The 22,445-nt window shown below is 50.4% G+C and overlaps 10 protein-coding genes across 10 annotated transcripts; 5 read left to right on the plus strand and 5 right to left on the minus strand.

Moving 5' to 3' along the window:
- Positions 1–694: 694 nt before the first annotated feature.
- Positions 695–2,314, minus strand: N7474_010834 (uncharacterized protein; the record flags this gene model as incomplete). Its single annotated transcript, XM_057202244.1, has 4 exons — positions 695–1,183; positions 1,240–1,878; positions 1,935–2,186; positions 2,237–2,314. Coding segments are annotated over 4 exons (1,458 nt in total), but the record flags the coding sequence as incomplete, so codon positions are not given.
- A 301-nt stretch (positions 2,315–2,615) lies between these two features.
- Positions 2,616–3,913, plus strand: N7474_010835 (nitronate monooxygenase; the record flags this gene model as incomplete). The annotated part of the gene is made up of 4 exons (XM_057202245.1): positions 2,616–2,628; positions 2,727–2,988; positions 3,059–3,560; positions 3,623–3,913. 4 exons carry the CDS (start codon positions 2,616–2,618, stop codon positions 3,911–3,913), a joined length of 1,068 nt encoding a protein of 355 aa, XP_057047529.1.
- Positions 3,914–5,276: 1,363 nt separating this feature from the next.
- Positions 5,277–6,976, plus strand: N7474_010836 (cytosine permease; the record flags this gene model as incomplete). The annotated part of the gene is made up of 3 exons (XM_057202246.1): positions 5,277–5,540; positions 5,599–5,815; positions 5,874–6,976. 3 exons carry the CDS (start codon positions 5,277–5,279, stop codon positions 6,974–6,976), a joined length of 1,584 nt encoding a protein of 527 aa, XP_057047530.1.
- Positions 6,977–9,857: 2,881 nt separating this feature from the next.
- Positions 9,858–10,927, plus strand: tif35 (translation initiation factor eIF3 core subunit g; the record flags this gene model as incomplete). Its single annotated transcript, XM_057202247.1, has 4 exons — positions 9,858–9,874; positions 9,938–10,562; positions 10,634–10,805; positions 10,872–10,927. The coding sequence occupies 4 exons, from the start codon at positions 9,858–9,860 to the stop codon at positions 10,925–10,927; spliced, it is 870 nt and encodes a 289-aa protein (XP_057047531.1).
- A 429-nt stretch (positions 10,928–11,356) lies between these two features.
- Positions 11,357–12,165, minus strand: N7474_010838 (uncharacterized protein; the record flags this gene model as incomplete). Its single annotated transcript, XM_057202248.1, has 2 exons — positions 11,357–11,803; positions 11,848–12,165. 2 exons carry the CDS (start codon positions 12,163–12,165, stop codon positions 11,357–11,359), a joined length of 765 nt encoding a protein of 254 aa, XP_057047532.1.
- A 2,575-nt stretch (positions 12,166–14,740) lies between these two features.
- On the plus strand, positions 14,741–16,351 carry N7474_010839 (Zn(II)2Cys6 transcription factor domain-containing protein; the record flags this gene model as incomplete). Its single annotated transcript, XM_057202249.1, has 2 exons — positions 14,741–14,811; positions 14,866–16,351. 2 exons carry the CDS (start codon positions 14,741–14,743, stop codon positions 16,349–16,351), a joined length of 1,557 nt encoding a protein of 518 aa, XP_057047533.1.
- Positions 16,352–16,985: 634 nt separating this feature from the next.
- N7474_010840 (uncharacterized protein) lies at positions 16,986–17,390 on the minus strand (the record flags this gene model as incomplete). Its single annotated transcript, XM_057202250.1, has 1 exon — positions 16,986–17,390. The coding sequence occupies one exon, from the start codon at positions 17,388–17,390 to the stop codon at positions 16,986–16,988; it is 405 nt and encodes a 134-aa protein (XP_057047534.1).
- Positions 17,391–17,987: 597 nt separating this feature from the next.
- On the minus strand, positions 17,988–18,929 carry N7474_010841 (hemolysin III family protein; the record flags this gene model as incomplete). The annotated part of the gene is made up of 1 exon (XM_057202251.1): positions 17,988–18,929. One exon carries the CDS (start codon positions 18,927–18,929, stop codon positions 17,988–17,990), a length of 942 nt encoding a protein of 313 aa, XP_057047535.1.
- Positions 18,930–19,186: 257 nt separating this feature from the next.
- N7474_010842 (S-adenosylmethionine-dependent methyltransferase) lies at positions 19,187–20,861 on the minus strand (the record flags this gene model as incomplete). Its single annotated transcript, XM_057202252.1, has 3 exons — positions 19,187–20,122; positions 20,185–20,481; positions 20,598–20,861. The coding sequence occupies 3 exons, from the start codon at positions 20,859–20,861 to the stop codon at positions 19,187–19,189; spliced, it is 1,497 nt and encodes a 498-aa protein (XP_057047536.1).
- A 385-nt stretch (positions 20,862–21,246) lies between these two features.
- N7474_010843 (NADAR family protein) lies at positions 21,247–22,134 on the plus strand (the record flags this gene model as incomplete). The annotated part of the gene is made up of 1 exon (XM_057202253.1): positions 21,247–22,134. One exon carries the CDS (start codon positions 21,247–21,249, stop codon positions 22,132–22,134), a length of 888 nt encoding a protein of 295 aa, XP_057047537.1.
- Positions 22,135–22,445: the final 311 nt, after the last annotated feature.

Genomic DNA, 22,445 nt, shown 5'->3' on the forward strand with positions numbered 1-22,445 from the left:
CAGAGTCGAACTGCTCGATCTATACAATCTGTTAGTTCGACTCGCGTCTCCTCCCAATCTCGGCAATCAATCGGGGGGACGTGCCGCTTGGAACACAATAATGAAGATCGGTTAACTCGCATCCACACGTGCGGATGGACCGGCAATGGCAGAGCCGAGAATGGACCTGAACAAGATACACCACGGACACCGGTTAATGCGCCTCGGGCAGCTAGTGAGCCCATGTTAGACGCGAGATCACCAGGAGCAGATGGACGCAAGCAGCCCGCAACAAGACAGTCACACGCAGTCAGGTGATGTGGGTGCCTGGCTGCCTTAAATTAGCCCGGCCGTCGGCTAAGGTTCGGATCAGGTGATGTTGTTTCCGGAAGAGGCTAGAGGCGGAATTCAATTTCTATCGTGTACAAAACATGACTCTGTATCCTCTTGATTCCCCAGGGCACAATCAAACCCTGATCTATTCAACGGCCAGGTAAGAAACCATTATAAATAAGCCCACACAAGTTGCGACATTCGTAGTTTTCAACACCACGGAAAGCGTTGATTGTCGGGAATATCTTCTCAATGACTTTTGAGCCACAGTCCAGTCAATTAGGAATGAAAGAAGAATGACAGCCCATAATAAACCGAACGCAGCGGCGATCAGTATGGGCCAAGAATTTTTCACCAAAAAGCGTGCGATTGAGTCACGGACACAAGTCACGACAAGTACGGCTCCTCCTGCGAAGTATTCCATGAGCATGATGAATAGATTACCACACTTCAAGGCTGTTGAATTATGGTAATAGTCTTGATCTGGATGATGGGTAAGAGAATTTTCTGGCTGCGCTGTCTCCAGAGACAAATTGTGTGTGGAGGTAGTGTTGCTGCCCTGGTATGTCAGTGGTGCCGGTTGAGATGAGATATCTTCTCCAGCAGAGCCCTTCGCATCGTCTACAGAGTCTGTCTCCATTAGTGATGGAACCAATGATAATAGAATGGTGGATTTACCAGGGTAGAGCAGCTCAATTATCGTTACCAAAGGGACGGCTAGAAGAAACACGGGCATGATTTGTCCAATGCTCCAGCGGTTAGTATAATTGTTCTGAATGACGGGCGGAATTATGTCACCGCCTGTAAAGACATTGATTTCGACAAGTACGCTGAACAAGCCGTACAGAAAGCTCATTAGAAGCCAGTAAACCTAAATGATATCAGCGAGAAGATCAACCTATCGCCGAACGGCACTACGTTTCGCACCTCGAAGTACATTGAGGCCCAATGGTCTAACAGGACGCGCATGGCCAAGAAAAAGGCTAGAGCAGGGAAGTAAACCATGTTCCCCGCTATGCGCTGTGGCAACCTCTGAGCGTTCGGCTGCTTGTAGAATTTCCACAGGACATTACGTGCGTGTTTGCTGACGATCTCTCTTGGTCTACCCACAAGAAAGGTGGATAGGGTGTTGTGGAGTTTGACCACTCGGATGAGGAACCCAAGAGTAGACAAGAGCACGAAGATAGACATAGAGACAGTTGCAGCGGTGCCTACCCGTGGCAGTTGTGAAAAGTGACAGATCGCATAATCACTTGGGTGTGGAAATGACTGATAAGTGTTATTACTGACAGACCATTCATAGCTCCCAGTGGGAACCATTGCCACAACCAGTAGGATAAGGAGCGCTAGCATGGATAAGAGTCGCCACTGGCGCTGTGCAGATCGGTTGCAAAGATAGTTCCGGAGCATGGTCAGGCAAGAGAGATGGGTCAGGCTGGAAAACCACGCGAGTCGTCCCATGATTTGCCAATGATAGCAACTGAGACCACATGGAAGTTGAGCATACCCGCTGACCAAGATGGCAATCCCAGTCGCGATTTGCAGATCACTCATCGAAAGTACGCACTATGTGAATGTCAACAATGAGCCTCGGCAACAGAAGGAGACCTAAGATTACTAACTTTCGTCAGAGACGATTCCAAACGAGACCAGTGCCGGGGATCAGATTGTGAAACTCCATCTAGACTCTTTGATGTGCGCCGGACGGCCTTTAGAATCATCATATCGACTTCATTTGGCCGGAAATCTACACTCGGATCATCTTCCCCTTTGTCCTGCCGGAATGGATGTAAGGCCGGTCTGTAAGCGAGAAGATAATGAAGAGCGATGATGACAGTTACGAGTCCAGCAGTGGAGATGAAGCCGATGAGGACCTAGATGAGCTCATCAACAGAGCCCTATGAGCGGGACCAAAAACGCGTACCCCGGTCCCAGTGATATCAGCATCGAACTGGATCTCTTTGGGGCGCTCCGAGCAATTGTAACTGCACTCCCCTGCCATCATGGCAAGCGATCAATCGCCGAGGGGCTTAATCAGGCATCGAGGGGAAGAGAGCATGGAGAAGTGGCTTGACCACTACGGAGGTGGCTGTGCCCGGCAGTCAACATGGCAAAACCCCGCCAGCTGAGTCAGCCCCCGTACACGAAAGCCTCGGCTCAGACTGTGTGAAAAGCATCCCCTCGGCTTTCCCCAGGCCCTTATAGCAGCCGTCGGTCTTCCGCTCCTGACTTTCCACATATTCTTCTTCTTCTTTTTTCTAACTCCCACCACCCCAAGAGAGTTTTGAATCTCCATATCAACCATGGCGTCTCCTCGTATGTGTTTCCCATACTTCCTGACTATTCCCTCTACTCGCGTGTCACATGTGACCTGCGATTCGACGACTTGTTCACTAATCATGCTGCGACCACAGAGCAAATCCGCACTCCCATCACCGATCTGCTCAAGATCAACCACCCCGTCCTGCTGGCAGGTATGAACGTGGCGGCTGGTCCCAAGCTGGCCGCTGCTGTCACCAACGCCGGCGGCCTGGGTGTCATCGGTGGCGTCGGCTACACCCCCGACATGCTGCGGGAACAGATCGCTGAGCTGAAGAGCTTCCTGAACGACAAGAACGCCCCGTTCGGTGTTGACCTGCTGCTGCCCCAGGTTGGTGGCAGCGCCCGCAAGACCAAGTGAGCATTCCCCTATCCCGTCCTTTTTCTCGTACTTCGGAACCACAACACTAACACTTTCGGCCGTCAGCTACGACTACACCAAGGGCAAGCTCGGCGAGCTCGTCGACATCATCATCAGCAGCGGCGCCCGCCTCTTCGTCTCCGCCGTCGGCGTTCCCCCCAAGCCCGTCGTCGAGAAGCTGCACTCTGCCGGCATCCTGGTCATGAACATGATCGGCCACCCCAAGCACGTCGCCAAGGCCCTGGATGCTGGCGTCGACATCATCTGCGCCCAGGGTGGTGAGGGTGGTGGCCACACGGGTGACGTCCCCACTACCGTCCTCATCCCCACCGTGGCCAAGCTGGTCCAGGGCCGCAAGAGCCCTCTGACCGGCGGGCCCGTGCAGGTGATTGCGGCCGGTGGCCTGTTCAACGGTAACTCGGTTGCCGCTGCTCTGATGCTGGGCGCTTCCGCCGTGTGGATTGGTACCCGTTTCATCCTGGCCGATGAGGCCGGCGCCCCGAAGGCCCACCAGGAGGCTGTCCGGACTGCCGGTTTCGAGGATAACATCCGCACCATCATCTTCACTGTAAGCTTCTCTTCCCACTCTCCCCCTCCCTCCAACAACAACAGATGTACTAACTGTAATAGGGCCGTCCCCTGCGCGTCCGCAAGAACCCCTACATCATGAACTGGGAGGAGAACCGCGCGGACGAGATCAAGAAGCTCACCGCCAAGGGCGTCATCCCCGTCGAGTATGACATGGAGAACCTGCCCGACGACGTCGACGACGACACCATGGACAACGCGCGCCCCTTCCTGATGGGCAAGGTTGCTGCTGTCGTCAACGAGAAGAAGTCCGCCAAGGCGATCGTGGATGAGTTGGTCGGCGATGCGGCGGCGCTGCTGAAGAAGGGCAACCAGATGCTTGCCAAGCTGTAAATAATCGATTTCCTTTTGTGTTATATGATCATCATATCCAGCGTTAAATAGTCGAAATGAGACATTGATGTTCTTGGGTACATTGTGCTTCTTGTGACCGTAATAGATGAAACCCTACGTCGGGTCGAGCCAGCAAGGCTTAGTTGTGCCGTAGCTGAACTTGGGGCAGATTTTGCATTTGATCTTCTTCCCAGATACTCACCTCGGCACGTGTCTATGCAGATTCACAATGGGACAGTCAGCCATTGCATAACTCTCCATTGATCTCTCCTCCCAGAACGATCGCCATCAAAGCACCGTTCACCACCGACCAAAAGCAGGCGGCCGTCACGTCGCATGCCCAGAAGTTGGAACCCGAACATCTCCGACGAACACGGTCATAATATCATATCAGAGACATAACTATTTGCATGAACCCGATAATGACCAGAATAATAACAGTCGGAACTACCTACGAGATCGAGATCCTGCCTTTCTCGTCGGACCAGTTGCACGCACCACACCACCCCCTAACCTAATCCACGATCAGGGCTGACGCTGGTTGTTGCCAAAGGGTATTCAGCCGAGCTGGATTGCGCCAATCGTGGTTCGAACGGTGATCTCCGCTATCTACAGGTTTGGAGCCGCATGGAGTTTCCATTCTGGTGGTTGGCACCCCCTGCACGGAGCGCCTAGGTCTGCCCTTGTCTAGCTCTCGGGCCGAGTTAGTTCGGGTGATGGATGCACATACCACGTGTGAGATGGTGGGTAGCACTATATTGGTAGATCTGCTTCTATATCTAGAGAGTCGAGGAGACACAGTCGAAGTGCGTGCATATAGCCCGTCCGTAACCTTCCTGATTCTCGTGGCATAGGCACGGTTTACTCCAACCGGCCGATGCATGCATTCCCCGCATTTTCACCGGCATCTATCGATCAGTTCCTCCTCCTCAAATAAGCATATCGGTCGAACACCACAAGAATCATTCTCACATCCACAGAGGAATAAACGCTCGCACATCGGCGGATCCCGTCTCACTGCGAGGGGAGAGCAGGAAAAGGATGGCGCCCCTGTCGAATGATGGGGAGAGATAGGGGTGCATTGACCCTGCGTCGTCGTGCTCCCGTAATATCGCTTATCACAGGGCCAGATAAGGCCGACACGACCCTCATTGGCTCACGCGACACGAGTTGCCACCGGGTCGGCCTGTGGGGCGGAAGAGTACAAAAACTGAATCGCTTCCAGACTTTCGCGGAAGGGAAAAAAAAGGAAAAAAATGTTCCGTTCTTCTCTTCCATCCCTTCCCTAATCCCCCTGCAATTCAATCACCAATCCCACCTGGTCTGAGGAGCTACTCGAGTCCTCACTCATTTCCTGCCCATCATGCCCCAGTTCTTCCGCGGCAAGGACGAGGACCTCGAGAAAGCCACGCAGGTGGACAATTCACCCGTTGACTCCAACATCAGCGATGAGGTGAATGACCGTGCCAGCGATGGTGCCGTACCGGGCGAAAGCTTCGAGTATGGTAACTCGTTGTACGCGCGCATCCAGCGCATCGCGGGTCGTTTTCATGTCGAGCAGCGTGGCATCGAGCGCGTCCCCGAGGACGAGCGCACGGATACCTCCTACTTGAATATTGGCAGCATGGTATATTCTTCGTCGCAATGTGTGTGCAAGAAATGAAATCTGACTCTGCGGGTTGTAGTGGCTCGCTGCCAACATGGTCGTGAGCTCGTTCGCCATCGGCGTCCTGGGCATATCGCTGTTTGGGCTGGGGTTTGCCGATGCCATGCTCGTCTGCCTCTTCTTTAACCTCCTCGGCGTCATGACCGTGTGCTTCTTCTCGTGCTTCGGTCCCGCGTTCGGGTTGCGCCAGATGGTCCTGTCGCGTTTCTGGTTTGGATGGTGGCCTGTGAAAGGCAGTACGTTATATCTTGGGTGCACTGTATCCACGTGCGAGGTTCTAATCCACTCGTCTAGTCGCCGTCCTCAACGTCCTGGCCTGTGTCGGCTGGTCCGCAGCCAACGCCATTGTTGGCGCCCAGCTCCTCAACGCGGTCAACTCCAGCGTCCCTGGTTACGCCGGCATCCTCATCATCACCTTTTGCACGCTCTTCATCACTTTCTCCGGGTACAAGGTGGTCCACAAGTATGAATTCTGGAGCTGGATCCCGACTTGCATCGTGTTCATTATCGTCCTGGGCACCTACGCTCACTCCGGTGACTGGGTCAATCTGCCCATGGGCGTCGGCAAATCCGAGCTGGGATCCTGTCTATCCTTCGGCTCGACGGTGTACGGCTTCGCGACGGGCTGGACAAGCTACGCCGCCGATTACACCGTGTACCAACCCTCAAGCCAAAGCCGCCGCAAGGTCTTCTTGTCGACCTGGCTCGGCCTGATCGTCCCACTGCTCTTCACCGAGTTCTTGGGCATCGCAATCTACACATCGACGTCTCTGAACCACAAGGACAACAAGTACCACGCTGGGTACCTCGCGTCTGGCAACGGCGGCCTCATCGGCGCCGTCCTGGAGCCCCTCGGCGGCTTCGGCAAATTCTGCCTCGTGATCCTCGCCCTCTCCATCATCGCCAACAACTGCCCGAACATCTACTCCGTCTCCCTCACCCTGCAAGTCCTGAGCCGCTACACCCAGCGCGTGCCCCGCTTCATCTGGACTTTCCTCGCCTCCTGCGTGTCCCTCGCCATCGCCATCCCCGGCTACGCCCACTTCGAGATCGTCCTCGAGAACTTCATGAACCTGATCGGCTATTGGCTGGCCATCTACTCCGGCATCGCTATCGCCGACCACTTCGTCTTCCGCCGCGGCTTCGGCGGCTACCACCCTGAGCACTACGACAAGCGCAACAAGCTGCCCCTGGGCATTGCGGCGACGGTGGCGTTCGGGTTTGGTGTTGCCGGTATGGTGACGGGGATGAGCCAGACGTGGTGGATTGGCCCGATTGCCAAACACGCGGGTGCTTTGCAGTTTGGTGGGGATGTCGGCTTTGAGCTGGGCTTCGCTTTCTCATTTACGACGTATTGCTTGATGCGCCCGATTGAGATTCGGTATTTTGGGAGGTAGTTGTTTGGCGGAAGGCTTTGTATATATTGATTGTCTTTGGAGGTAATATTCTATTTCAAATGGGTTGCATTAGGCATTCGCTTGTCTGTGCATGATGGTGCCTATATATATATATATATATGTTGGATTTATCGGAATTGATTTCTGCATACTCTAATCTACTGCTTGGGAAGCACGTCTGTTCTATACAGGTTGCTCATTAGCCCTGCTTCTTATACCCGAGCATAACTCCATGCCGAATACTGTACATCAACGGATCTAGAGCCTTCCGTTCCGTCCTCTATAAGGCTCATGGTCAGTCAATATGGAGCCAGCTCGCTTGTGGCGCACGTTATCGGGCCGGCTGGGCAAAAGCCACCCCGATGGAAGAATTCTAGCACAGGGTGAATAAATAAGAAATGCTTTCCTCTCCGCTGTTGTAAATATTTAATCCGTCCAGTCTGGGTTACAATTACAATAATAGCCCTGGTTAAGATCCCTGACTTGCAGACGTTCCTGCCCCCCCCAAAAGAAGCTTAATGATACCAAACTCCATATGCCTGGCAAACTGAAATTATAACCCGGACACCGACATCCCAGATTTAACGGGGAAATCCATCTTCATCACAGGAGGTTCGTACAACTCCTTCCTCGCGTCTATCAAAATAAACCCTTTTCTTATTCCTATTTTTTGAACATTTTTGAGAAGAAGAAGAAGAAGAAGAAGAAGAAGAACAAAAAGAAGGAGAAGGAGAATTTTGCACGAGGGGATCAGTCCTTTTATTACTCATTTTGAGGACTTCTACAGACTACAAAGTATACTGACTAGCTGTCATACTCCCATGAAAACCGTTCTCGCTTAGTGAGGTCTCCGACAATATAGAGGAGGATAGGGAATTCCGTCAGATTTTGCCAGCGGCTAAATTTGTAACAAACCCCAGCAGGTCTCAAATGGCAATTCCAGGTCCGAACACCCCCTCATTCCCTCCACTAGCAATAATCTATAGAGGCATAACATCAATGCATGTATTCAGAGACCTTTACCTATAGACTGAAGGCAGAACTGCAAAAGTGGAAAATGCCATTGAAGCTAGAAGTTGACGATGGTTCAGGATGACGCCTGAAACAACTGTGTACGACTCGAGGACGCTAGCGAAATGCAGGGTCACCACAACCATCCCCAAACTAGAGAACCTGTACGCCTATTGGTGCATTTAATTAGCCTATTGTTATATTAGTACTAGTACTTCGTAGTCCCGAGTCTAATACGTTGCTGAAGAAATCTATACCCCATCGGGAATTTAGGCTCTTCCACCCTGCAATTGCGGGCGAAACTGCGGTAATAGGCTAAAATCCCGAAATGGCCTTTCTTCATGGTACGTCCACCTAAATCCCCCGCATACCCCGGATTCTGCTGTTCTTAGCATATTTTCCCACTCCACGAATTCTCCCTTCATAAACCAATGAACTTTGCTCCACCGAATCATGAAGTCGATCCGAGAACAACATGAAGACCAGGAAGCATTCCTTCCCAAGGATCCCGAGGAAGAATCTTTCCTGGAGAACGATTCACGAGAAGTGCCATCGGTTTGGAAACAGCGTGGGCGGTTGATTTTGGAGATCGCGATGGCCTTCGTGATCGTTGCTTTGCTCATAAATTCCCTTTCCAATAGAACAACAGAAAAAGCATCTCCAATACCTAAATGTACGTTTGTATCACCTATCAACAAATACTAACTTTTAATGTTACGATTACTAAAAAAAAGTCATAAAGTTCCAAGAAAGACCTATACCTTTACCGAAAATCCAAGATACCTACACGACAAGATGTTTTCCAGCAGGAATGAAACGATTAGTACACTTCATAACTGGATCGAGCTGAGCGCAAGTAAGTAACAATCACCTTGATAAGAAATGATGAATATATTTACATAAAAGAGTATAACTAACAACGACCCCCTGTTATAGCTGGCAGAGGATATGTACGAATAGACAATCACGAGTCATTTGACCTGCCTGAGCCATACACCGTGAAGTTGCATTTTCAAGATACGCCAGCATATATGATGTCGGTTTTTCACCAGCTTCATTGCCTTGTACGTATCATTGGAAACTCATGGAATAAAATCATGTGCTAATAATACCGTCCCAGTCATATCTTGTCCAGCAATATCAAACGGCATTTGACGGAGCAGAATTAACCCATGAGATAGCCCATCACTCCGCCCACTGTTTCGACTATCTTCGACAGGCCATCATGTGTGCTGCAGATACCTCTCTAGAGGGGGCAACAGAGGCTGGCCCTGGTTGGGGCTCAAAACATCAGTGTACAGATTATGATGCGTTGTTGGCATGGGCGGACAAGAACTCTGTTGATATGTTCCGAGGAATCCCGTCGGAAGGGACTGTACTTTGAATGATGCTTGATGCTTGAATTTTTCCGAAATTTGCACTACTGATATATGGGATCACTGCAAACAAATACCAGATTCATTCGAAAAATTTAACACTATGTTCAACACTTCTAGAACGTGTCTCCTTTATTGATGCCTTTGTTACATGTGCCTGTTTACCTATTATACGCTCCGACTAAATTTTGTGCCAACGACTGCATTTTGCATCGAACGATGTAGGACCTACGACAAAACGGGTATAGTGGATTTCTGCTCTCTTAGTGCAGCAACTCGCAGTGTGAAAAGGCCACGCTTTCAGATGGTAAAGACCACGCACAACCATGGTCTTTCCATCGTCACCTAGAGTTACTCCGTAGAAGGCACAAAGTGGCCACGTGACCCAACCCACCAGCCACAGCTGCGCCACGGCCGATGAAAGAAATCCACAATCGCGTTTGAAAGAAATCCAGAAATTTAGCAACACTCTCACTCATCTCCCCACGCCCACCATGTCTCAACTCGGGAAGTGAGTAATGCCCCTACACGATTCTTCTAGATCCGCTCTAACCAAAAATTTTCGCACCTGCAGCCGCGCCGCCTGGGCCGACGACGAGGAGTTCGACGACCCCTCCGCTCTCCCCGCGCAAGAAGTGATCGCCAACAAAGACGGCACCAAGACAGTTATCTCCTACCGGTTCAACGAAGAGGGCAAGAAAGTCAAGCTCACCCGCCGCATCAAGACCACGGTCGTCCGGGAACATGTCAACCCGCAGGTGGCGGAGCGCCGGTCGTGGGCCAAGTTTGGTTTGGAGAAGGGCCACGCCGCGGGCCCGTCATTCGACACCACCTCCGTCGGCGAGAACATCGCATTCCGTCCCAGCGTGAACTGGAAGGCACAGGCCAAGGAGGACGAGAAGGCTGGTGGTGAGAAGGGCAGCATGAAGGACCAGCTCAAGGACAAGAAGGTCAAGTGTCGGATTTGCAGTGGCGAGCACTTTACGGCTCGCTGTCCCTTCAAGGACACCATGGCCCCCGTCGAGGAGCCCACCGAGGGTGGTGGAGCCGACATGGACGACGAGAAGGCTGCTGGTGGTCTGGGCGCTGGCTCTTCCAGCTACGTGCCGCCTCATATGCGGAAGGGTGGTGCTGGTGGTGGCGAGAAGATGGGCGGCCGTTTCGAGAAGGACGATCTGGCGACTCTCCGAGTTACGAACGTATGTCTCACCTCCGGACTTGCCATATTTTCATGTGTGACTTCATCTAACTTTTTTCTTCCGACAAACAGGTCAGCGAGTTGGCAGAAGAGCAAGAGGTCCGGGACCTCTTCGAGCGGTTCGGTCGTGTCACCCGAGTCTTCCTTGCCCGGGACAGAGAAACCCAGCGGGCCAAGGGCTTCGCATTCATCAGCTACGCAGACCGGGGCGATGCTGCCCTTGCGTGCGAGAAAATGGACGGCTGTATGTTTCCCTCATCCGTTTCTGCTGGGGTCTGTTTCCATTGCTAACATCTTTATCTCCCTGCAGTCGGTTACCGCCACCTTATCCTTCGGGTCGAGTTTGCCAAGCGTACTACTACTTAGATTTGCTGCTGGTTCTGGTTTCCTTTTCTCACGATCTTCTTGGTTGGATAGTTTTTCTTCTCATCAGGCGGGCCTAACTCTAGGCTGGAGCTCTTTTCCTTTGTCCGGTACGACCTGATTGATAATGACCATTACTGAACGGCATCCAACGTGTCATTTACTTGCATTCGTCAGTCTATACAAAAGCAATGGCCTAGAGATTTTTATTCCCACTCAATATATCCTCCTTAGTTGTCTGAAATAGTATGAACTGACATTGGATCTACAAATGCAAACACGGGATCCTGCTGGATTCTCCTGCACGAACCTACTACCTACTTGGGATGCTAGATATGCCAGATAAACTGGTATAATTAGAAGGGTCATCCAATTAATTATTTTTGCTTCATGAAAATCTATATTATGTCGGTTCGATCAGTCCCTTCATTACTAGGAGCCTGTTAGCGCAAAAATCGACACACCAAAGGAGTCCCACACAAACCTTTGCGATGCCTGCTCCCAATGCTGATTCAACGAAACCATCTTTATTATCGCTTCGGAATTATCCTCGGCCGACAAGCCCGACTGCCCCTGACTAGCCATAATTGAATCCGTCGATCCTCGGCGTGCAGAGCTACTCAAATGACTCGTAACGAATTGACTAGACTGGGTGCCATCAAAGATCGTATGTGTTGGTTGTTGCTGCTTTTTGTGTCGGCGAACCAGGCCTTTCCAGGGAGCCGAGTTTTGCTGAGTATGCTTGGTGAGGATGTTGAAGGCCGGCAGACAGGCGCAGATCAGCCCGAATCCCACTTCGGCGTTTCTGTAGAAGAAACGGGTTAATTCCAAATTCGAGAATACCGGAGAAGAATGAAAACCCACGCGGTCAATATGGACCTGGTAAACATTGTCGTGTCATGCGGCCTCTTGGTCTCGTATACCCCGACCACAAGTCGGTATAGGCTGAAAGCCACAGCGATGCCTCCGAGTCCGAGAAGAGTAGTGACCCTGACCTTTTTCCAAAAAGGCATTTGCAGTGGCCAGATGAACGTGACGGGAAACGCGAATATGGCAATATCCGTCAAGAAGCTGATGACGGAATCTGCAATGATCACCCCGGGCTGGCTTAAGCATAACGCATCATTTCTTTGAGACGGTGTCCAATAAGCGGAGATTGGATTGCAGATGAACATCTTGATGAAGGTGATGATCGTGTAATAGCCAACGACTACACTGAGAAGGAGGTATAGAGCCGCCATTCCTCTGTACAAGGGTTGAAATACCCTAATCAGGATATAGATGAGACTGGTCTTGACGAAGAGGGCTGTTGGTGCATATAGTACAGTGAGGACATAGTACAGCTAGACGGCACATTAGCAATAGGGGGTGGTGAGCTCTGGGTATTGCCTTGCCTTGATGCATATTTTGAGCTCGTGTGGCTTTAGGTCGGCACGCGTCTTGGTGCCGCCCTCGAAGCCATCTAGTGATTAGATTAGCAATTTGAGACCACCGATAAGGAAGGAACACCGCAAGGTACGTACAAAGCAAAGCACTTGCGCAATACCCCATGAACAACATCTAGCAGTCGGTTAGTTGCCCTCCAAGCATTGGCACGACAGCAGATCGGCTGTGTCTTACCCATCCAATGAAACAACAGGCTAAATCAATTAGCAGATGCATGCTTTAATAATGTTAACCAGAGACGTACCATCATCAATTCCCAGCCTGCCGCTCAATTTCCATCGCACGAGGACCCGGAGAAAGACGAAAGGGGTCACGAGGATGAAACATAGGATTTGCGTCGCATAGTTCAGCAAGAACATGGAGTAACCATTGTGTCTGGTAACTAACATGGAGACTGGATTGGCATGAATGAGCAGAAAGAATTCTTTTGAGCCAGGGGTTTTTCCTTTTTTCCCTTTCCCTCTCCTGATGTCCTGGACGACTCAGGGCTGATGCAATGATCAGCTATGGGGCTTAGTCAGGATGCGCAGAGCAGATCGATTCGCTGGGAATAACATAAAAATGACGTGGGAGCGTAGACAGAGTCCCATGGTTTCTAGCAAACTTTTTAACCTTGAACATTACATTCTTGATTTTGGCACTGAATTGCTCTTTTCCCTCGTGCGGAGGTTCCACGGTCTTGCAGGCATATATCTGCAACCCCGGATGAACACAGTCGATCTCGTCACAGGGGCTGAGACGCAGGCCAATCATGGTCCACCATGCCGCAGCCCACAAAACTAGTCTGAAGCGATCCAAGTGCAGATCTGAGGCACTCTTTTAACATTGTTCCCATTCGATCGTTCGAGTATAGAATCGCATGATCTACTATTTGAACCTTTTCTATAGTTTCTACATGGAAGGCAATAAAACTACTTTTGGTTGCTTCCTTTGGAAATTTTGGTCCGGTCGCCATAGTAAACGCGGAAGGATGGGGCTGCGCAGCGATGCAGCCCTCCTGGAGAAGAGGAAATAAACCTAGTTTCAACATATTACTGTGGCAAAGTTGTCATTATTCAAACTCCTTGAAGTCGAGTTTGCAGATATAGAATACTAACTAATAAAATACGGCCAAGGCATACCCTGTACGACACGTGAGCTATATAAGGGGCCGCATAGAAACGCCCCCTGATTTTTTTCGCTCAGACAACGTAGCGGATTCTTCTGTTTTTTTATCTTTTCTCGCTCAAATGGCCCGGGATCCCCAATGGATCTGCAACCCAGAAGAGGTTCGAAACTACATTGTGCAGGCTCTTATATCCAAGCATAATGCAAATCATGAATTTGCAGAAGGAACTGCCCGCTTATGGCGATTAGGGCGGGGTTCTGAACTTCATGATGCTAAATTGGGATATTTTCAACATTTATTTGGGGTAGAAGTTGGTCTATCCCTTTCCCGAAGTGTCTGTGAGGATAGGCAGGATGTTTGGTCGCAGTCACCTATAGGGGGCTTGTGCAACCGTAAGTTTCCTATCAATCGGTCTTAATATCCTGTTGACTCTTTTAAAATAGTTATGAGCTTTATGTATTTCTTGGCACTTCTTTGGTTCAACACTTTGCCATTACTTTGGGGCCATACAGGCCTTACAGTCCGTAGGTGATTCTAGTGTGCCTAGTATCACTCTACTAATCTTGGATAGCATTTCTTCCGCTCCTAGTTTTTGGTGTATGCGAAACAACTCGAGCGTATAAGGCCCCCAGTTTGACCCTTATATGCTGGGCCCTGGTATCATTTGCTTTTGTGCTGGTTGTTTATCTGCTGCAACGCGCGGACTGTAAATGCATCATGATGCAGTGGAAGGGGTTGTCACTCGCGGACCAGCATTTGTGCCGGCCAGGCCGGATTCGCTATCCCAAATACGGTCATGGTACCAAAGCTCCCTCCTCAGGATTAACTCATCCGCGCTAGATTTGGTACAGCGCTATTTCGAAAACTGTCGTTGAACTTATTGTCGGGATTCCAGGATGGATCCATAAAAGTTATGCAACGCTAAACTGCTTTTGTTTTTTGACATTCTTGGCATTGTGCGCTCATTTCGCTTACTATGCGTTCTGTACTATTAAAGAGATAGCTCGATTATACTCAGAATGCCAGACATCTTCTATCTTGTTGATTTTGACCACATTCCCACACCCCGCGTCCGGTGATGAGTGGGCAATCAAGGATCCACTTGGTCAGACACTTATGCTTCCTACTTCAGATTAGCGCATCCACTCTAGGTTTAGTGTCTCACTATTCCAAACCGAGGGTTGCGTCCCCCGACCGCCTACTGATGCTCCCTATACCGGAGGTGTCGAAGAAACTGTAACCGTCTACTCCTGCTTTTGGCTATGAGCCTGTCCGCCAAGCGCCCTGGTCGCCTCGGAGGCACCAAGTCCAAGACCGGGTGCGACACATGCAAGTCAGTTGGCCCCCGGAACTCGACCAGTCGCTGTATTTGACACTCGATTCGCAGAGTTCGCCGTATCAAGTGTGACGAGGTGAAACCACACTGCCTGAGATGTACCAGTACAGGACGGCGGTGTGGCTATAGCATCGGTCCTCCCCCAAAGACTATTGGGCGGCTCCAGCTGGACATCACGCCCTTTTCATATCAGGGATCACGAGAGCGTCGTGCATTTGAATACTATTTCCACCAAGCTGGCCCATCACTTTCAGGAGTTCTGGACCAGGCCTTCTGGACAGGCTCGGTCCTCCAAATCTGCCGGGTAGAGCCAGTTATTTGGGATGCGATCATCTCGCTCAGCGCGCTCTACGAACGACCTCCCATTCACGAGACACCGCCCTGGTTGCTTATGAATGATCCAGCTGCAGTGCGACATCAGTACCATCGCGAAGCGCTAGTCTGGTACTCGCGCTCGCTGGCTGTCCTACAGCAACGTATTAACGAAGGCACGGCAGAACTGATGGTGTCCTTGATCAGCTGCATTCTCTTCATTGCGATCGAGATCTTACAGGGGAACAGCAAAGCTGCTCAGATCCTGTACAAACAGGGTGCGCAGCTGATGATTGGTGCTACATCAACAGCAACCTCGACCATCGCCATCCTTGAACCCATCTTCCGCCGTTTGGGCACATGGATTTTCATCGCCAATGGATCATCAGAAGAAAGCTGGGATCTTCATTTGGCCGTTCCAGACGAGTGCTTCACATCGATCCAAGAGGCGAGAAACGTTCTGTGTAGCATTTTTGCCGAACTGAAGGCTCTCAACATTGAATCCAAGACTTATCTACGCCGAACAGCAGAAGGTCAGCTGCACGAGGTATCAGAGCTGGTGGCCAGACAACAGTGCCTGAAAACCCGACTCGCTCAATGGTATCGCCTCTTTACATACTTGGATTCTATGCGTGGCTCGACCATCGACGGTACAACGGCGCTTCTTCTAATGACATATACGACCGTCTTCATCGAAGCAGAAGCCGTGCTAAACCCTGACCAAGGTGTATATGACGCCTACGAATCTAAATTTGCCCAAATCATTAACTTGGCCCCCACCGCGATTGCATGGACACGCAGCTCGGAAGGGAAACAGCCGCAGTTCATGTTTGAGATGGGCGTATTCATGCCACTTTTCATCACAGGGCTCAAATGTCCTTTCCCCGAGCTACGCCGCCAGGCATTGCGGTACATGGGGGAGGCTCCCCCGGCACAAGGACTATTCATGTGCACTCCGGCCGCTCATACCGTGGCCATTCTCATTGCGCTAGAGGAGAATCCCGACAACCTGCCCGGACAAATATCTCAAGTATATGATCTGCTGGACAAACCGGGGCATATCCCACCAGCCCAATATCGCACATGTGATTTCAGTGCGTCGCCAGTTATGGATGAGGAGGGCAAGGTGCAGGATTGGTTGAACTATACACTCCACCACTTTGACAAGGAGGGGAGGATACAAATCATAGAGAAAAGGGTGCTATTCCCCTGCATTAGTGAATAAGTACCGCAGTATTTAATGAAATGATACGTTCTTCACTCCACTGTCGATCGCGCGGCGCCAGGCTGCCTGAAAGATTGGAAGTATGCTTCTGTTATGTCCTGTATGCTTCATGTATATCCCCCCAGGGAACGTTGCTGTGGGTCCTGGGGCCGGAGATGATTCTGAAAATCTATTTTACTTTGCATGAAGCCTTGACCTTGGCCTACTTCACAGGAACATAGTGCATACGGGGCTTTCAGTCTTCTGGTATCTTCGTCTATGGCCTTTTGGATAGGCCGAACTGTGCGGGGGAGGCTATTTTCGGCCGCATCAGCACAACCGCATTTGCTATGGGCGACAAAAGGGAGGTTTGATAATTCCATTATGCAGCGCAAACAATCCTAGAGCATGAAATGGTCCTAATCATGTACCTGAATACTGTCTGCTGAAACATGCACGTCTAGAGCGTTACATTTCCTCAGAACAGAGGTTCATACACCAACTAATTGCGATAGAAATGGGAAACAATTCGTTTTCCTCCTCTGAAAGATTAAACACAATTAAACACGGAGGACTTCAGTTGATTACAAGCCAGCATCAGATGCTGATGAAGGCAATTGCAGAAAAGGAGGCAACGTGTCAGGTTGGTCTGTGTCTATGCTAATCCCTCCTGCTTATCTTTGACGCCTTGTTTATTCTTCGCATATTCCACGTCATTCCGACTGATAATCCCTTTTGCCTCCAAATCATCCAGAAGTTCAAGAACGTAGTCCTGACAGTTGTATCCTGGAGACTCGTTGTGTATTACTGCGTTTTGTGCCGCATCCTTGATAGCATCGATTTTGGAACTGTCGACATCACACAGAGGAAACACCTCTATAAGAGTCGGGTCGAGGAAAGCATTCGACTCTTCCATTTCGAAACGGTATTGAGTGGAAGACCCCAAGATGTTGAAGACGAGCTTCTCTTCGTCCGTAGGTCCGTCGACGAAGAGAGCCCAGTGTTTGTAGATCCCACTGTCATTACAGTAGATAGCAACATAGAGCTCGGAAGAAGGCATGTTGAAAGGCCGTTTGTTATTGAGTGCAGATCTCGAGATATTGTATTCCGGCGGAGTGAAGAATTTGTTCGTAGGGCTACGAAAATGAAAAACAAATAAAGAGAAGAAGAGGACACAAAGTTCAACGGTAGGATACCTTGAGCAGAATGCCAAAGGTGTGTATAGTTGTACGATTTAATTGCAAAGACTAGGTTATCTAGAACATGGGAAGAGAGGGGCTGTGAGCAGAATTGAGGCTCCCCAAAACGTTAATTAATAGATAACTCGACTGAACGCTTATGCCAATAATATCCAATTATTTAGCGCCCAAAGCGCAGCAAATTTTCAAGCCATGGTGCAGACTTAAGCGAGAACCAATCGCCCCTAAAGTGGCATAGCGAGACCCTTGACGCCGCATCTATGCATCATTCATCACATGCTCGTGTTATAAGTGCAGGAATTTGTGGGCGAATCATGGGCGGCAGATCACTCACAGCTTATCTGGGATATATCTAGAGGTGTTAGTGAAGCCTTTCGAATACGTAGAAATCTATAGGGGTTTCTAGATTAATCGCTATGTCTTTGGTTCATTACTACATATTCGATGTTCAGCTCAGCTCAACATATTGGGTGCGCCTGTCGGTAACTGTATCCCGCTATCAGGGCGACGAGATGACAGGCTCCGCCGATCACAGCAAAGGTGTGGAAAAGTTGATGCGAATGACCAAAAATATCAAAAGAGCCCGGACTTAACCTTTCTGGAACCCGACTGACGAAAATTCCCACACCAACCAGTAAAGAAAGCCCTTCACCAAAATACCATCTGGCCCCAATCTCAGTGCATGCGCGACTCCAGCCCAGTTGGTTAACACTATGGAATATGGGCATCATAGCGGAGATACCGAGCAGAGTGAAGACACCGCCACGAAGCGTCCTCATTTTGTTGCCGCCGCCGCCAGTGTCAAATAGCGCGACGGCACCAGCGAGAGCCGAGAAGCAATTCAGGCACCAGTAAAGCCACTGGATAGTGGGCTGGCAATAGAATGCATAGTAGGTCATAGAAGTTCCGCCTCCGAAAGCAAGTACGCATATTCCGAGAATGTCCATCCGGCCCCAAAAATGGTGTACGTTATAGGAATGGCTTCTCAGAGTATAGAATGCGGTGCTGAGGCCAAAGCATATGGCTGCTGAAGTGGTAAATGTACCAAATGCGAAAATATCGCCGCGCGTGAGCTGGAGACTCCCAGATACTAATGCATATCGATAAAGAGCGAAGCTGGTAGCCACAAAGGCTGTCGATCCCAGCATGTGCGTCCAGATATTCATGGTCTCCATGTGCCAACAACGCCATAGGCGAAACGACCGTCGATAGGAATATGTCGGCATCGGATGACCCTCTACAATATAGTCATTGTCACGCAGCCATGCCGGTATTTGAGATTTGTTGGCAATGTTTGGCCAATAGCCCTGGTGGTCCTTTTTGTCGCGCGCCGCGGCGGAGTGGCTAACTATTGACTTGGGGCTCGTTGAAGATGAGGACAATGTCGCATTTTGCACCATTTTCGCGCGCTCAGCTGCTGGCAGGAGCGAAGGCAGAATGAGATATAGTGATGAAATAGATAGGTGCAAGAAGCCTCGGCGCTTATATCCTTGCACCAACACAATAATATTACACCGCCGCCGCTTTTCCAATGTTCCCCGCATCGTAACCTGAAATAATAATCTTTTATGTACGTAGTGGTCAGGAAAGTTAACTACATAGAGTGGCCACTTGGCAACTCTAAATCAGAAGATAACTCACCATCCCAAGGCCCTATCTACTCCATCTCCAAAGCCCTCTTAATCAACGCCTCAAACTTCGTCCACTCCGCCGAAACGGCACCCTTCGCATTCCTCGGATCAATACCATTCCTCTTAAACTCCTCATCAACAGTCGCGAAATTCGAAACGACAAGCTTCTTGAAGCTAGGCACCGTGCAGCTTTCCGCTTGCTTACTAGTCAAATCTGCCAGCACGTACCAGATGATATAGTGGAAATTGAACCCGAACTCGTGCAGCGGGATTGGATCCTTGAAGTCCTGGGGAGTGGGCTGGTAGCCCTGCGATAGGTAAATGGCTAGCTTTGCTACGACCCATGCGTGCAGGTGGCGCATCGGATGGGCATCGCTGTAGAGCTGGGGGTCTATTTTCGTGTATCGGATTGCAGCATGGAGGAACGCGCGCGGGAAGTTTCCTGCGGATAGGAGGGACAGGATTAATGAGTCTCGGATGGAGGGGTAGGGTTGGCGGTGGAGAGGCCAGATGCTCGTTTCGTGGAAGATGTGCAGGAAGCGTTCGAGCTTTTCGATTGTTTCAGATGAGGCGTCTGCGTCTGTGGTGGGGTTTTGGAAGAGTTCCGCGGCTTGTTTCTGTGCTGCTTCCAGGGCATCGGTTTCTTCCTGGCGGAGTTGCTCCGATGTTTCGCGGATCTCGGTTTCTTCGGCTGTGCATTTGGAACAGCTACAGTCAAAGAAATATCTCTCTGATAGCTCCTTCCGGCGCTGGGAGGTGGGATTCGTGACGTCGATGTACGAGATGAAGATCTGTTCATCCTTTTTGATTGGCCTGATGGCTTTGACGAAGAGCTCGTCCCCGTCGAATCCGACGGTGGCATTGAAGTCGCAGCTGTGGTTGATCAGCGCTGCGTAGGGGTGCATGTAGAGTCCGACGCGGTCGTAGGTGAATGTTGTGAGATTGAATGAGTTGACATCCAGCTAAAACCACCTCGTTAGAGTATGTACCTTCAAAACATCTGAATCAAGTGCTAGTCAAGTACCTTCGCAGCATATTGCGCAATAGCATCCTCATCCAAATCAGTCTTCGCACACGATTTAACCGCCTTGGCAATCATGGTAATCCGACCGATATGTTCCTCATCCTTCTGGATCTGACTCAGATGAGTCTCGAGGTTCGAAAAGAGATCCATCTCCTCGGAATGATACTTGTGCCGCTGGGCACGATGCACCATGCGCAAAATGGCCCGCGCATTGTTCGGTAGAACCTTCGGCTTTTGAGTTTGGAAAATGGAGCATTCAAGGGAATGTGCGAATTTCCAGTCCTTGGCTTGACAGGTCTGGATAGATAGTTAGTAATCATCACCCAAAGAAACTGCAATATGAACAGAAACACATAATATGGTAGGGAACAAGTTTCATTAAAGGCTCAAACAAAAAGGAAGCAAGCACCTACCCTATCACAATACTTCACCACCCGACACCCCGTACACCCCTTCAACTCAGTAACACCCTCTAGCTGCCTCCTCCCAAAACACGCAGAGCATGTATCCTCCAAACGAGGCGTATCGAGAACCGCCACAAAGGGCGACTGGACATGCAGCACATTCTCGCCAGTGTTGATGTGGCCTGTTGCGAATAGGCCATTTCCCATGCCATTGCCTGCACTACGCGAGACGGTCTTGGTGGAGACTGTTGGTGTGGATGGAGAGGATGACATCTTGAGATATGGTGGTTATAGGGTCAATACCAGAATCCTAATGTGTGCTTTTGTTGATGTCGTTGGCGGTGATTAGTCAGTAGTTTCAGGCATTCCTTCTAGGCAATCAGAGAAGTCCGAGATTATCTGATGGCTCGACCAAGACTTAATGTACAACGCTAGTGATGGCAAATCCGAAACCAGCCTCGACAAATAGACAACATTAGCCGTTAGTACAATTTTGCATGAACATGAGAATAGGGAGAGGCCCAGTAGTAGTGAGTCACCTGAATGGATACGAGAGGCAGGCATCGCCGAGCGGAAGAGCCTCTTTTTCCATGTCTCCAAAGTCGTAAATATCTCTCTCCTACAACCTCTCCTCCCTGCAAAACTCAAATCCAACAACATGCCTACCCCAGTGCCGCGCAAGCGTAAGCGCAGCCCAAACCCCAAACCCACCAGTTCCAGGACCAGTCCCCCACCTCCACCAACTACTTCAACACCATCCTCAATACTCAACTCCCCCAGACACCGCGCAACAGCCACGCACGTCTTCTTCCACAGCGGCGTCCTCTCAAATTGGCACCCGAGCCCAACGCGATTCCGCGGTAAAGAAGGCCTAGAGATATGTCTCCCCCGTCTCGACGAACTGGGTATTTCCCACCCATCGCCAGAAAGTTATTCTACGCTGCTGATCCAGGAGTTTGGCTTCGGGCGCGGTGAGCAGTGGATGATGGCTATGAAAGCGTGGTTGTTTGAATGCGGTATTGATGACAGCGGGTCGCGGATGTTTCAAAGGACGGGGACGGTTGAAGACGAGGAGTTTCGGGACTTTCAGCGGGATGTTCTTTCTAAATCTGGACCTCCTCCCGAATCTGCATCTGCCTCTTCGTCGACGGGGTCTGATGAGAAAGAACAGGCCTGGGCGGCGAGACTCCCAACCATCCTCCGAACAAACGTCCCGCGGACGCAAAAAGCCCTAGGCAGAAAGGTGCTAGGGTTCCGGCAGGATGTATGGAACGCGGCATCTGTCCCGATCATGATGGCCGGGTGTGTGATTCGTGCGCAGGCGGATCCGGAGTTGAAGAGCTTGTACGTGGCTGCTTCGGGGCGGACATTCGTTGAGGGTGCTCCGCGGGATCGAATCTGGGGCGTTGGGCTGAAGTGGGACTCGAAAGCTATTGAGGATGAGAAGAATTGGAGGGGAGAGAATCGGTTGGGAAAGTGTCATGGCGAGGCAGCTGCCCTTATACGTGGTGTTGAGGGGGATGGGAATGACCGGTTGGATGGGTAGGTAGGTTGCTTGTTAGCTGTAGCTCATACATCGCAGGGCTTCTTGTTTTCTAGCTGCTCGTTTTGGAGGGTCCATCGCTCTTCTACTGACTTGTGGCAAGTACCTACTTGATCGTGCAACTTCAATGGGTGTAGCGAGAGTATGTTACCCACGCACTATGGTCAAGAGATAGAGTAAAGAGGAAGACCTAAATTCTTTTTACCACTCCAAAAGTACTAACTATAGTACTACACAACCCAACAGGCAAAGCAAAGCAAAACACGAACAGAGAAACTAAAGCATTTCGCCAGGGAGAAGAACAATCATCAGGG

Source organism: Penicillium riverlandense (assembly GCF_028828495.1).
Source record: "Penicillium riverlandense strain IBT 135883 chromosome Unknown utg000011l_segment0_segment0, whole genome shotgun sequence".
Taxonomy (NCBI): domain Eukaryota; kingdom Fungi; phylum Ascomycota; class Eurotiomycetes; order Eurotiales; family Aspergillaceae; genus Penicillium; species Penicillium riverlandense.